This window comes from Rhamphochromis longiceps, linkage group LG3 (genome assembly GCF_057381845.1).
Source record: "Rhamphochromis longiceps isolate RC_006_pf linkage group LG3, R_longiceps_female_GT1.1, whole genome shotgun sequence".
Classification (NCBI taxonomy): Eukaryota; Metazoa; Chordata; class Actinopteri; order Cichliformes; family Cichlidae; genus Rhamphochromis; species Rhamphochromis longiceps.
Window position 1 is genome coordinate 63,139,685 of NC_140559.1, and position 12,784 is coordinate 63,152,468.

The following is a 12,784-nucleotide window of genomic DNA, read 5'->3' on the forward strand; positions in this document are numbered from 1 at the left end:
CTCTTCAGTTCGTGCTGCATGTCTCGTTGCTTTTTGTCCTGCTCTTCCTTCTGTTGGAGGAATTCTTTCTTTTCTTCCACAGCTTCATGGAGCTGTCTTTGGAGGAGCCGATTTTTTCGGTCCATGTATTGGAGATCCCGTTGTATCTTATCAGTCATCGTTTTCTTGTCTTGGAGCTGGTTGGTCATTTCTTTTAGTTCTGCACTCTTTTGCCTGTTTTCTTTAATGAGGTGCACAATCTGCTCTCGGCTCTGAGCAAACTTGATTCCCCAGCCCTCATTAATAATTTTTATGTCCGGCTGGCGCTGTTGTCTTTCTTCCAGCTCTTTATTTTGGGCTTCCATTCGTCTACATTTGTCCTCCAGTTGAAGTTTCTCTTCTTCAATTTGTTGCATTTTTTTCTGGAGAAGGTAGTTTTCCTTCCTACTCTCCTCTAACGCCCTTTGGAAGGATGAGGAGCCATTTGGGGAAATTGGCCGGCCACGCCAGGAAGGAGAGGCGGCGTAATCTTTTTGAATTGGTTGTTTTTTTTCTTGGAAACATGTTGGAGTTTCTATACGATGACTTTGAAGAGCTTGTGGTGAACGTTTTGTAGGCTGCAAACACAGATGCTGCTGAAACGAACTAAAACTTGCTGTTTCTCACCCCTACTTAAGGAAAAACATCAAAGGACTTAAGATTCTTAAGATCTATGACATCATCACTCCCTAAGCCAATGAGATTGTCACAAGACATTTTGGAATGGGGTATTTTTTTTTTAAACTGTTTTCAAACTTAACTTAAAATTTCAGTGTTTCCTGGTTGTGGACTATTGGTTAGTCCAGCCGATTAAGAAATTAATTGTCACAAACATCCCTAATATTATATAACAGACAACAGAAAACACGAGTTTTTTTTCTACTCAATAGAGGTATAATAAAAGTTTTTTTAATTATCCTACTTTTTATAAAAGAGAACATTTATTAAAGATTATGTATTTAATTAAAAAACTCTGTTCATCTAAAGCAGGGGTCAGCAACCTTTAAGACCCAAAGAGCCAAAGAGCCATAATTGGCCTATCTGGGGTTGAAAGGCTCGATAAATGCATGGCGTTTCGCCGGGTACACCGGCTTCCGCGAGTGTGACGCTTATTTTGAGCGATGAAAAAATAACAAAATATAATTTTATTTGTATATTGCAAAATCACAATAATCTTCCAATTTAGAACTACAAGTTAAAAAAAGAACTAACATAAATAAAATACACTTCAGCTAATTTATTTTCACAAACCACGCGGAGCTGCACTATAAGGACTAAAGAGCCGCAGGTTGCCGACCCCTGATCTAAAGGGTTTAACAAAAAGGGGGAGCTTCCTGCTGGAAATTGAAATGTCCCCATGTCCCCACTGGGCGATCGTGGCTCAAGAGTTAGGAGTTCGCCTTGTGATCGAGCCCCGGCTTGGACAGTCTCGGTCGTTGTGTCCTTGGGCAAGACACTTCACCCGGCAAGACACTTCACCCGTTGCCTACTGGTGGTGGTCAGAGGGCCTGGTGGCGCCCCAGGGTGGCTGTAGCTACATCACCAGTGCGTGAATGTGTGCGTGAATGGGTGGATGACTGAACGTGGGTGCTTAACTAGTTAAAAAAACAAACAAACATCGGTCTCTTATTTTTTATGTCACACAGGAAAGAAGCTTCAATATCTGATGAGAGGACATTAATTTGTTGGTGTTTGTGGTGTTTGGTGCAGTTTTCTTGTTTTCTGGCTTGTTGTTTATTTACAGTGGAGATGAAGATCTCTAACAAGTTGATTTGTTCACATTTGCACATCTTAATTTTTAAGAGGAATGTGTTTTTTGAGTTTGTACACTATATGCATGTAAGGCAACCGTTTCCTTTTTCTGTATTTTTGTGTGCTGCTCTTTTAACAAAAGGGGAACAAAAGACATTAAAATCGACCTCAGATGATTTGTTTAAATTTTTACAAGGTCTTACTGAGGTGATGCAAAGTGAAACATGCTTCTTTTTTGGTAATGTGCTGGAAAAGCTTGAAAATTGACCTTGAATGTGCTTAAAAAGTGCTTGAATTTGACCCTAAAAAATGTGTATGAACCCTGCATATATTGCAGTATTTACAGTTTATAGTAGGAATTTCATGGCAACAGCTAATCTTTATTTTGTTTACTGGGAAATGAAATGCTGCCAATTCACAAAGCTGTGCTTCAGCTGCACTTCCTGTTGTAGACTTGTGATGCACACAGGCTCTGTTCCAGCACTCAGCATGTTCTTCCTTATTTGCTCCACCAGGGGGAGCTCCTAAACTATGACATCCTGATAGGAGTGAATCAGGGAGAGGGGCTGAAGTTTGTGGACGACAGTGAGGACAACGACGGCATCTCAGCTGCGGCGTTCGACTACACCATCTCCAGCTTTGTTGACAACCTCTACGGCTACCCAGAGGGTGAGGACGCCACCTCTGTACACTGCCACTTTTTCAGTTATTCCATTTTACAGCCTCCTCTCACTTAACTGCATTTTGCAGCATCATCAGGTTTTGTCTCATTAGGAGCCGCGTTTGTTGATTTGTTCGTTTTTTTCTGTTTGCTGTATTCATTAAAATAAACGGATAATCGTCAAAATGACAAATGTGGACAATTATCAAAGCTTACATTACAATTCTGACAGCTTGAGTTCACATGAATTTTCAAAAGAATATCAAAAGCTGTGAAAGTGCTTTAAGCGTTTAAAACATGCGAGTAAAGAATGGAATCAGTAACATGTGAGCCCAGTGAAGTGCATCAAACAAGACAAGCGTGCTAAAGAGAGCCACTCATCCACATCACGGCGTGTCTGCGCCTTAACCTTTGAGGCTCTGTGGGCAGTAATGCTATCATCCCCCAGGTAGTGGGCTCCCAATCTCAGTGTCGGTGTTTCTGACAGATCGGCCTGCGAACCCCTCACAGCCGGACCACAGTCACAGTACAGACATGTTTGGATAATGCAGTCATGCTTCCTCTCTGCTGCCTGTCACTCCTTCTGTTATCAGAAAGACTTTTTTTTCCTCTCTAGATTTCTCACTCGCTTCCTGTTTACGGACCACCAGTGGGTGGCACCAGCTGTGGCCACTGCCAAACTCCATGCTGAGTTTCAGTCCCCAGTTTACTTTTACACGTTCTACCACCACTGCCAAACCGAGACGCGGCCCGAGTGGGCCGACGCCGCGCACGGAGACGAGATACCTTACGTGTTCGGCGTACCGATGATCGGTGCCACGGACCTGTTCCCGTGCAACTTCTCCAAGAACGATGTGATGCTGAGCGCTGTGGTCATGACTTACTGGACTAACTTCGCAAAGACTGGGTAGGCCTCATGTCACAGTAGTGTAAACTGTACACGTTACTGTATGTTCTCTGACAGCCTTCTAGTCATCTTGAATACTTGAATCTGGGTTGCTAGTTTAATTCCCGTGTGGCTTTGAAGAATTGAACATACTGGTTCACCAAAAGCATCCAGATCCCAGAGCAGCCGGTTGGTCTTAGATAGTTTAAAGGTTGCACAGAGAATGGGCCTCCTGTCTGTATTCAGTGTATTGATGCCACATGTTACTTATAATGGAGACTGAATATAACTTTGAACTGAAACGTTTAACCTTTATGCTCCACCAGGGACCCCAACCTGCCCGTCCCTCAGGACACCAAGTTCATTCATACCAAGCCCAACCGCTTCGAGGAGGTCATCTGGACCAAGTTCAACTGGAAGGACAAGCAGTACCTTCACATCGGTTTGAAACCTCGTGTCAGAGACAACTACAGAGCTAACAAAGTGGCCTTTTGGCTGGAATTAGTCCCTCATCTTCACAGCCTGCACGACGTGCTCTTTCCCACCACTACGCGCTCCCCCGCAGGCCGTGACCCCGGCACCATGAGGCCCAGAAACAACGTTCCTCGAACCACTCGTCATCCTTACCCTACCTTCCCATCAGATCCTGAGCCCGAGGGCTCAGAGCGCCCGCCCCAGGACCTCTTTCCCAGACACACCCGCGACTACTCCACCGAACTGAGCGTGACAGTTGCAGTTGGAGCGTCGCTCTTCTTCCTCAACATCCTGGCCTTCGCCGCCCTTTACTACAAGCGTGACAAGCGGCACGAGATGCGCCGGCACCGGCTGTCCCCTCAGCGGGGCGGCCCCGCCAACGACCTGGCTCACAGGCAGGAGGAGGAGATCATGTCCCTGCAGATGAAGGACTGGGAGCACGACGCTCACCACGACATGGAGCCCCTGCGACCCCACGACATCCTGCGGCCCGCCTGCCCTCCCGACTACACCCTGGCGCTGCGCCGCGCCCCCGACAACGTGCCGCTGATGAAGCCAAACACCATCACCGTGATCCCCAGCACCATCACCAGCATGCAGCCTCTTCACGCCTTCAACACATTCCCCTCCACCGGCCACAACAACACCCTGCCCCACCCCCACTCCACCACCAGGGTATAGTAGGGACAGGCCCGACACAGCGCCACCTAGGGACCAGGAACACTGGCTCTGCTACTGCTCTGGAAGGGAGGCCTCTAGACGTGGGCCTTCGTTCTGTCCTCTTATTCTCTTCTTTCTCCAAAAGCAACTACACCTGCTGCGTCATGTGCTGTGAAACTTGGCAGCTCCCTCCACTGGTGGCATGTGGAGGTGCAACTGAAGTGTCCAGCAGCAGATGAGCAGTTTGGGGTGGGTGACTCAGATCTTTCAAAGATACTGTTTTCAAAGACGGTCTGCTGTTTCCAGGCTCAAGACCTCCAACATTTGTCAAAGGGACGAATGCTCTCTCGCTCCTCGCTGTTTTCTCTTTTTTACGTTGGCGTCATCTCTTTTTCCATCTCCTGTGTGTTATGTGCACATTATGCTTCTCTTTTCTACATCCGTGTTTTATTACTGCTCTCTTCCTCTCATTTGACACGCCTCCCTCCTGCTCTTCTCTAAAAATTCCCGATCTGCTGAGCAGTCTGGAGGCGGGAGGCGTACACTAAACATATAACTATGAAAACACTGATATCTTTCATTCTACCAGCATTTTTAGGTGCCAAGTAAGTACTGCTGTGTTTCATTTCTCATCGAGGGAGAAGAAAAACCAAAGAAAAATAGAGTTTCGCTATTTACCGTCAACTAACAGAGTTCTGTCATGTTCTCATGACAAAGTGCCAAACTGGCCTCAGTCGTGATTTTCTTTCTTCCATCTTCTCTCTTTTTGTTGTTTTGTTTGAAGCATTTGTTAAATTGTTGTTTTTTATTGTGTGGAAAGAATTTTTCTGAAAATATAGATATAGAGAAATGATATTATATATAGTTCTATATAAAATGTGTACAAAGGAGAAAGTATATAAAAGGGTTTTCTCAGTGGGGGATCTATGCATGAATTATTTTTAAAGACGCGGGGAAAAGGACACTGTACCTGTCGATGCACGTTTCCCAAAATCTAAACGAGTCATATCGCTCCATGTTTGCTACTTTTGGTTTTTGGTTTTCTCCCGCAGAGTAAGAGCATCGCAGGAGCATCGCAGGAGCATCGCAGGAGCATTGCAGGAGCTCCTGAAGTCAAACGACGCCTCCCAGCACTCATTTATTAAAACGGAGTCGATGCCAAAAGTCTTAAACGTTAGAATCAAAGCAACAGCTGTGAACTCAGTCATGGTGTCATGTGCAGCCTCCGTCTTACTGTCACTACTTTTTCATTTTAGGGTACGTGAGGTAAAGCGTCCGTCAATGTAGCTTGATTGTACAAAATTATTTTTCTACGTTATTAACAAAACAGAGCAGAGACTGATGCTGCTCCTGTCTGACCCCCTTATGTCTGCCACATGTGTATTCTGACTTCATATCATCACTGCTCCCTCCCTCCTCCTCTCTCCATCCTACACCGCCTTTGTTATTTAACACCGACCCCCCCCAAACTGATAATCAGACAAATTCCCAAACAGCTGACTTCACTGTGTCGACACCGTTCCTGACTATTTCTGACCTCAGTTCAGCTCTGCTATTATCCTCACATTAAGGGTTCGTTCACCTGCCTGCAGATGATCTGTGAGCTCGTCGGTTGTAAATTAAACTCTAAGCACACTGAGGGTAACCGGGAGGCGTTCAGGGCCTGCAGTGCAGAGCTGCAACATGAAAAAAAGGGATGGGGGCTCAGATCTCCTGAACAGGGTGGAAACAACACGGTGGGTTTGTGCTGTTTGTGATTCCTGCTCCGTCACTCTGGTGGAGACGACTGCAGCTCAGCAGCGCTCCCTGCTGACCCTCTGATGAAGATGTCAACAGTATGTAAACTGAGCTGATGTGCTGCTGTTTGAGCCCACGTGGTAGCGTACGTCCAGTATGGGAGAACTTAGTCACCGGTGCTGTCTTTGCTTGTGCTCTAGCTTTAGCCTGTTTGATTGTTTGTTTTCTATTTTATTACTGCCTAAAAGGGGAGGTGGGGGAAACACATGCCTGACTTCTCCTGTCAGAGGTTTTGTAAGCTCAGTGGAAGGGAAACGTGCACAAAGTAAATCATAAAACAACTGAGTGGGGCTGTGCTGCAGGTGGATCAGTGCTGTGGACAGTAGCTGTGGAAAAGAGACTGGACAAAGACTCTCAGCCTTAAATACAGGACAGAGGATGATCCGATCATCTTTCAGCTAACAGTGTCGAGCAGAAGGACGGCCGGCTGATGCGTCCGTACGAACCCTTTTGTACTCACTCCTGTGTATAAGGAGGTGGCGAGGGGTTGTGTAGTTAACCTCAGTGATAGGTTTGTAGCATAAACCTATTCGTTGGAACGTTAAGGACAATTTAATTACATAGCAAAGCAAGACACGAGTAGGCAAAGTTCTTCATGTTTCCCGTGCACGGGAGAGAACCGGACAAACGCCGTTCCTTCGCTTCACCCCAGTTGCTCTCGTCCGCTCCCCCGTAACACTGCTCTTTTATTGAGGTTACATGAATATACATATGACGTTCATTAACATATGACGTCTACATACAAACAAAGAGTACGTTGCCTGTGCGTGCGTGTGTGTGTGTGTGTGTGGGGGGGGGGGGGGTCAGAGTGTGACCCCATAAAGACTTCCCTAAACCTGCTGGTCTGGAAGTCCAGCAGTTCATCTAAACAAAAGGCACTTAGCCTAAATCAGATATAGATACATTTATCCTAAATGAACAGAGGGAGTGACTTTAAGTCTGATTTCAGACTATGTAAGTATTAGTTAAGCCAAGAGTCGGGCAAAAGCTTTATGACCCGGAAAGTTCTAATTCCCACAACATATTGTTGGATTAGTAAGCAAAACTTTTCTGTGATGAAGATTTTTGGGGTCGTTGTTTTAGTGATGGGTTCATTCTGTCAGTTAGCTTTGGCTTGTTTTCTTATTTCAATAGAGGGAGTTTTACTAAACATGGACATGTCGAGGAGCGGCTCATTATTTCTGTAACAGTGCACTTAGAGAAAACTGTCAGGTGTCGCCCCCTTTGGTGATGATGTTTTGTGCTCTGATGAGCTAATAATCAGCTCTCTTTTCCTCCTTCTTTGTTCTAAGCAGGCCTGCAAGATTGAATTAACAGCGCTGTAAAACATTGTTGTGAGAGCAAATATAAGGCGAGCTTTTCCAGATTACAATGGGCTGAGGAAAAGGTCACCTGTGGGAACCTGCCAGTTCCTGTCTAAAAGGATTGCAGCGAGTCAATCCAGTCCAAGATCATAAAGAACTCTTTTTCTAAAAACAAAAGAAACAACAAATAAATGAGCTCATATTGATGAGGGTGGAGACTCTGATGCTTTGTGCGTGAGGCTCCACTATCAGCAAGATCTAGTGTGAATGTGTGTGCATGATGTGTGTGACTGGACTGTGACTGGACTGACCATGTGGACTAAAGTGTTGACTGACTTGACACTGAGACAAAGACTGGACCAACGTTAGGATGAGTAGATGCTGACAAACAATTCACGACGCCGGTAAGAAAAGGGTGGATGCTTTGCTTTGCTTTTGGCAGGAGCACAAGAGAGAGAGGGAGACCGAAAGGTATCGATTTGTCACATGGCATCGATTTGTCACATGGCATCGGTTTGTCACATGGCATCGGTTTGTCACATGGCATCGGTCTGTTAGGTTTTGGGATGAGAACGTGTTGGATGGTTACCTGTCTTGGTCTGGTGGAGGTCTCTTCCCATAAGAAGACTGATGACTTTTTCATTAACACTGAAGTGTTTCTTTCTTCTCTCCCCTCAGATGACTTCACACTATAACCAAGGACACCTCATAGGGGATCATCTGATTGTGGCTTCTCTAATAATCTTTCTAATAGTAATATTGTTCACTGTTATGTTACAGAGTGAAGTGAGATTAGTGCTGTAAAACTTCCATAACACTGAACAGATGCCACCACAGATATGTTGAAATCTCAGTCAAAACTAGCAAAAACAAATGAAATCCATGAATCAGAAATGCTGATTGTTGAACAGATAATTCAGTCTGTACATGAGGAGGATCCACTTTAGACTAAACTACATACAGAAACACAGGAACCAGGGCACAGTGTAAATCCAGGAGCTCTGTGTGCAACAGCTGACCTGTATGAACACAAAACACTGATTGAAGTCCACGTTGATGCTTTCTGTCTGTTTAACTTTTACATTTGAAGCAACACATTTTACTTCAAACACACAGATCAGGTAGAAAACTGTGGATTAGAAAACAAATTGATCAAGAAGGTCCTGAAGCAAGAAGTTCATCATTGCATAGAGTAAGAAAAAGGACATGAATCATCCCACGGGTCTGTGCAGTCGTTATATTATCATCAGCTAAATCATGTCTGCATACTGTGTGTGTGTGTGTGTGTGTGTGTGTGTGTGTTGCTTTTTTAAATCTTCTACTTAGAGTTCAAACTTGGATAGTGATAAAAACATTGCACTGCTTCATTTAATATCTAATTGAACACATCTGTGATTGAATTTGAATCTTAAATGTTTTGATTTCAAAGATGTGGTTCTGATATGAAGGAACAGGAAGTAAATTGTTGCCATGGATACAGTGAGACAGACGCCTCAGACCCTTATTTTTTATTTCTTTGACTTTTTATTTTATTGATTCATTTCTTTATTTTTACATTTTAAAAAGTGTATTTGTCTGAATGAACTAATCCCCATTTCCCATGCTTTGTATCACTGGTCATACTGGGAACAGCCATAGAAAATGTTTGTAAAGAAGAAATCTTAAACATGAGCAGATTCTCAGGCGATTTCTGTTTCCTAACCATTGTTTCAGTGCACACGTCCCATCACTACATGTGTGTTAAAGATTTCTTTGGGATCAAAATCATCCACTGACAGTTATCAGTACAAACAGGATGCAAAAATCCAAAGTTCAGACTTCAGAGTTACTAAAACAGAGATCTGAGGAAAACTGGTTCTTCACACGACGTTTCATGTGTGAACAGTAGAGGTGGTTTCATTTTCACATGTAGGTGTTGCAGTGAGGATTGCAGGGAGACATTTGCTGAATAGCTGCAGCTCTGCTCCTGTAGACTGCCTCTGAATGTGTGTGTGGTGATAAAGTCACTTTAATTAAATGTCACCTGTGAGGGAAAACTTTGTGTTGACTGAAGAAAGTTCACTTCTCTTTCATTGCAGCTCCACTCTTATTTTTGATGCACTCATTTGTTTCATAAATGATTCAATGATTTTGCCACAGCTCTGCATTGTCAGGTCGGAGCATGTGTGCTTTTGATGAAATGCTGATATGATGACGCTTGATTGGGGAAAGATTTCCACAGGTGGTGTTGTTGGTCTCCTTCTTCCAGTTTTCTTGTTGCTGCCTCTCTCCTCGCCTCAGTTGCTGCAGCTGTATCATGTATGTTGTTATGTTACATACAAAGAGGAATTTGTGACATTAAAGAGTAAAGATTCTTCTAATTGTTTTCATCTCATCTCCTACTGCTTTAGTCTGCGTGGACAATATATGAGTAAATCATTACCAAGCCAGATTATATTTGGAATATTTCAAACAGAGGACATTACAGTGAAATCTGCTTTCAATGTGACATTTACTTTGATCCTTTAAGACACAGTTTATACATCAGACAAGCTGTTTGCAGAGCGATTAAATGTTTGATATTGTTGTTAAAGTTGTACAGATGAGCGTTAATCACCAACAGCTTCATTCATGTGGATGAACTGGACGGTTCCAGGGAAACTATCAGGATCACACGCCTCCAGTGGTCACTGTGAGTAACTACAACTCTGCACATACAATAATTAAGATGAAGAAATGTTTTTATTGTAGAAAGATGAACCAAATGTAGTTTGACTCTCTGACAAACGATGGCAAGATAAAAGTAGTTTGTTAAAAAAGACACAAAAATGGTAACAATGCAAACAAATACAAACAACAGCATATCCTGATATGAGGCTCACAGATCAGGATCAGTACAATACGTAGCAACCGACATTGATGTTGCCATGGTGACCGCTGCTATATATAGTGTTTCTGTTACCTCACTTGTCTTAAACATCAACGCTGGCTGTTTGTCATTTTACTAATGAGTCCACTCTCTTCCCTCACTTTCGTCTCTTCCTCGTGTTTGAGCTCCTCTCAGAGAGGATTTAAGAAAGAGCTTTGATGATGGCTGTAGCTCAGGAGACAGAGCAAGGCATCTAATGATCAGAAGGTTGGTGGTTCAATCCCTGACTGCTCCAGCTGGCACACAAAGTATCCTTGAGCAAGACACTAACCCTCTCCGATGCATCCATCAGAGTATGAACGTATTAAACAAGAATCAGTCCATTCACCATGGAAACATCAAAGTAGAAAGTGATGGCAGTTATGATTGGCTGCACAGCTGGATCACATGACCAGGTGAGTGGTACAAATAACAGGAAGCTTCTCTTGTGGCTTTAATAATCATTTGAATTGATAACTTGTGATTTACAGACTGTTCTTTATCTTTTCATTGTCGTCTGAAACACAGAAAAATATCAATGTTGGAAAATATGACATTTATATCTAGTTTCTACAGGATGGTTTAATTCTCCAAAGGCCACCACAGACATGACAAAGTTATTTCACCATTATAATGCACAAAAACAAAAAGCAGGATGAGCCCTGCTGCTCACCAAACTTGTGTTGAATAATAATTTGTGAATCATTTAGTTTAAAACATCAACTGACTGAATCCATGAATCTCATCATGTGTTTCTGAGTGAAAGACACAGACATGTACAGACTGAACTGTTTCTCTAACAGGTAAGACTAACTACAAAGAGTCAATTCATACCTAAGTGTGCCAAAAAAGTCTGAAATACCCTTCATGAAACCAGTCGATGGATCCCAGAACCCAAATCCAGGATAAAGAGGTTCAGTGAATGTGGTGTGGAAGGTGTGGAGGTGGATCAGAGAGTCAGAGGAGACTCTGTAGAAGGACAGAGTGCCAGCAGGACAGTCCACACACACTGCTACTCTGTTAGAGACAGAGGAGGAGGAGGAGGAGGAGGAGGAGGAGATGGGTGTTTCTCTGTTATTGTGCCACACAGAGGAATAATGATCAGAGCAGAAAAGACTCCAGGACTGATCATTTCCACCAAACTCATCACTCCTTCCTTTCCTTTTGATTCCTCTGTAACTCACTGATATCCGAGCCCTCCTCGTCCACTCGACCTCCCAGTAACAGCGACCAGTCAGACCATCTCTACACAGCAGCTGTTCACAAACATCAAATCTGTCTGGATGATCAGGATGTGACTGAAGCTCCTCCACATGTGTCACCTTCCTGTTGTTGTCAGACAGTTGGAGCTTTGTGTTCACTGTGTTTGTGTCGATTGTGAGTTGACAGGAATCTAAGTTCAAAATACTTATTAAATACATACATCATTGATTTAATGCCAAATAATTTCATTTCCAACATTTACAATAAATTAATTAAAAATTTAATGATTTTTAAATAAATGTAATTAATCAATTAATAACACATTTAATTAATTATTTAAGAATCTATTTATTTAATTCATTTGGGCCCTTCTAGCCCTGCAGCTGTGCATGTGCTCACATATCCACTGGTATGTGTCCTACAGGTATTCTCACAGCAGTGCTGCTGAACATTAAATGACCAGCAGATGTCAGTTCTTCATAATAAGCAGTTAAACTTTGTGTGATCTGCCTTTGGGTGAAGCAACAAAGCCGGAAAAATTGGACACATTCACAGAGCTTTACCACACCATCACTAGACAACAATGGAATTATTTTAACTAAAAACAAATAATCAGAAAGTCTTCTGCCTGGTCTCGTACCTCTGTGTTTCTGTAACATGAATAATGAGCTGAAATTCTCCTCACGACACCACCGATCAGCTCGAAGGGCCCTCGAGTTTACCTGCATGCATCCTGTTCACCTGTCAGCTGTTTAACACCTGCTGCTTATTCAGCAAACACGTCCACATTACCTGGTGACAGTCACAGTTTAATGCGGGCCGCTGTTTGTCAATATAAAATAGTTTAGTTCCAATATTGTGCACATAATTTGCAAATGCACCATATTTTACAGACCATGAGGCTCACTGGATTATAAGGCGCATTAAGCGAAACAAAAATGTCGCATGAGTCAAACTTTACTCAGCTCATTCTTCTTGCTTCCTCCACTTCCGTACCATTGATTCATTCATGTTTAATTCTCTCACAGCTGCTTTATTCCCATGTTGGGAAGGGCGATGGACACTAAGATAACTACAGAATACTTTATAAGTGAACCTGATGCTTTAATCAGGATTTGGGCTATTTGCATTTAAATTAAATC

The 12,784-nt window shown here is 43.2% G+C and overlaps 2 protein-coding genes across 2 annotated transcripts; one reads left to right on the forward strand and one right to left on the reverse strand.

The window, feature by feature from the left end:
• The first annotated feature begins 541 nt into the window (after nucleotides 1-541).
• On the forward strand, nucleotides 542-5,190 carry LOC146675682 (neuroligin-2-like). The gene is made up of 4 exons (XM_085400815.1): nucleotides 542-580; nucleotides 2,223-2,456; nucleotides 3,025-3,338; nucleotides 3,644-5,190. Exons 1-4 carry the CDS (start codon nucleotides 542-544, stop codon nucleotides 4,470-4,472), a joined length of 1,416 nt encoding a protein of 471 aa, XP_085256941.1. The 3' UTR covers nucleotides 4,473-5,190.
• Nucleotides 5,191-11,248: 6,058 nt separating this feature from the next.
• LOC146675683 (stonustoxin subunit alpha-like) lies at nucleotides 11,249-11,887 on the reverse strand. The gene has a single exon (XM_085400647.1). The coding sequence runs from the start codon at nucleotides 11,858-11,860 to the stop codon at nucleotides 11,249-11,251; it is 612 nt and encodes a 203-aa protein (XP_085256773.1). The 5' UTR covers nucleotides 11,861-11,887.
• Nucleotides 11,888-12,784: the final 897 nt, after the last annotated feature.

Coding starts and splice junctions, on each gene's coding strand:
- LOC146675682 (XM_085400815.1), top strand. CDS start 542: ATGTTGGAGTTTCTATACGATGACTTTGAAGAGCTTGTG. Junction 581..2,222: donor ATGACTTTGAAGAGCTTGTG/GTGAACGTTTTG, acceptor TTCCTGTTGTAG/ACTTGTGATGCACACAGGCT. Junction 2,457..3,024: donor AGGGTGAGGACGCCACCTCT/GTACACTGCCAC, acceptor TTCTGTTATCAG/AAAGACTTTTTTTTCCTCTC.
- LOC146675683 (XM_085400647.1), bottom strand. CDS start 11,860: ATGTATTTAATAAGTATTTTGAACTTAGATTCCTGTCAACTCACAATC.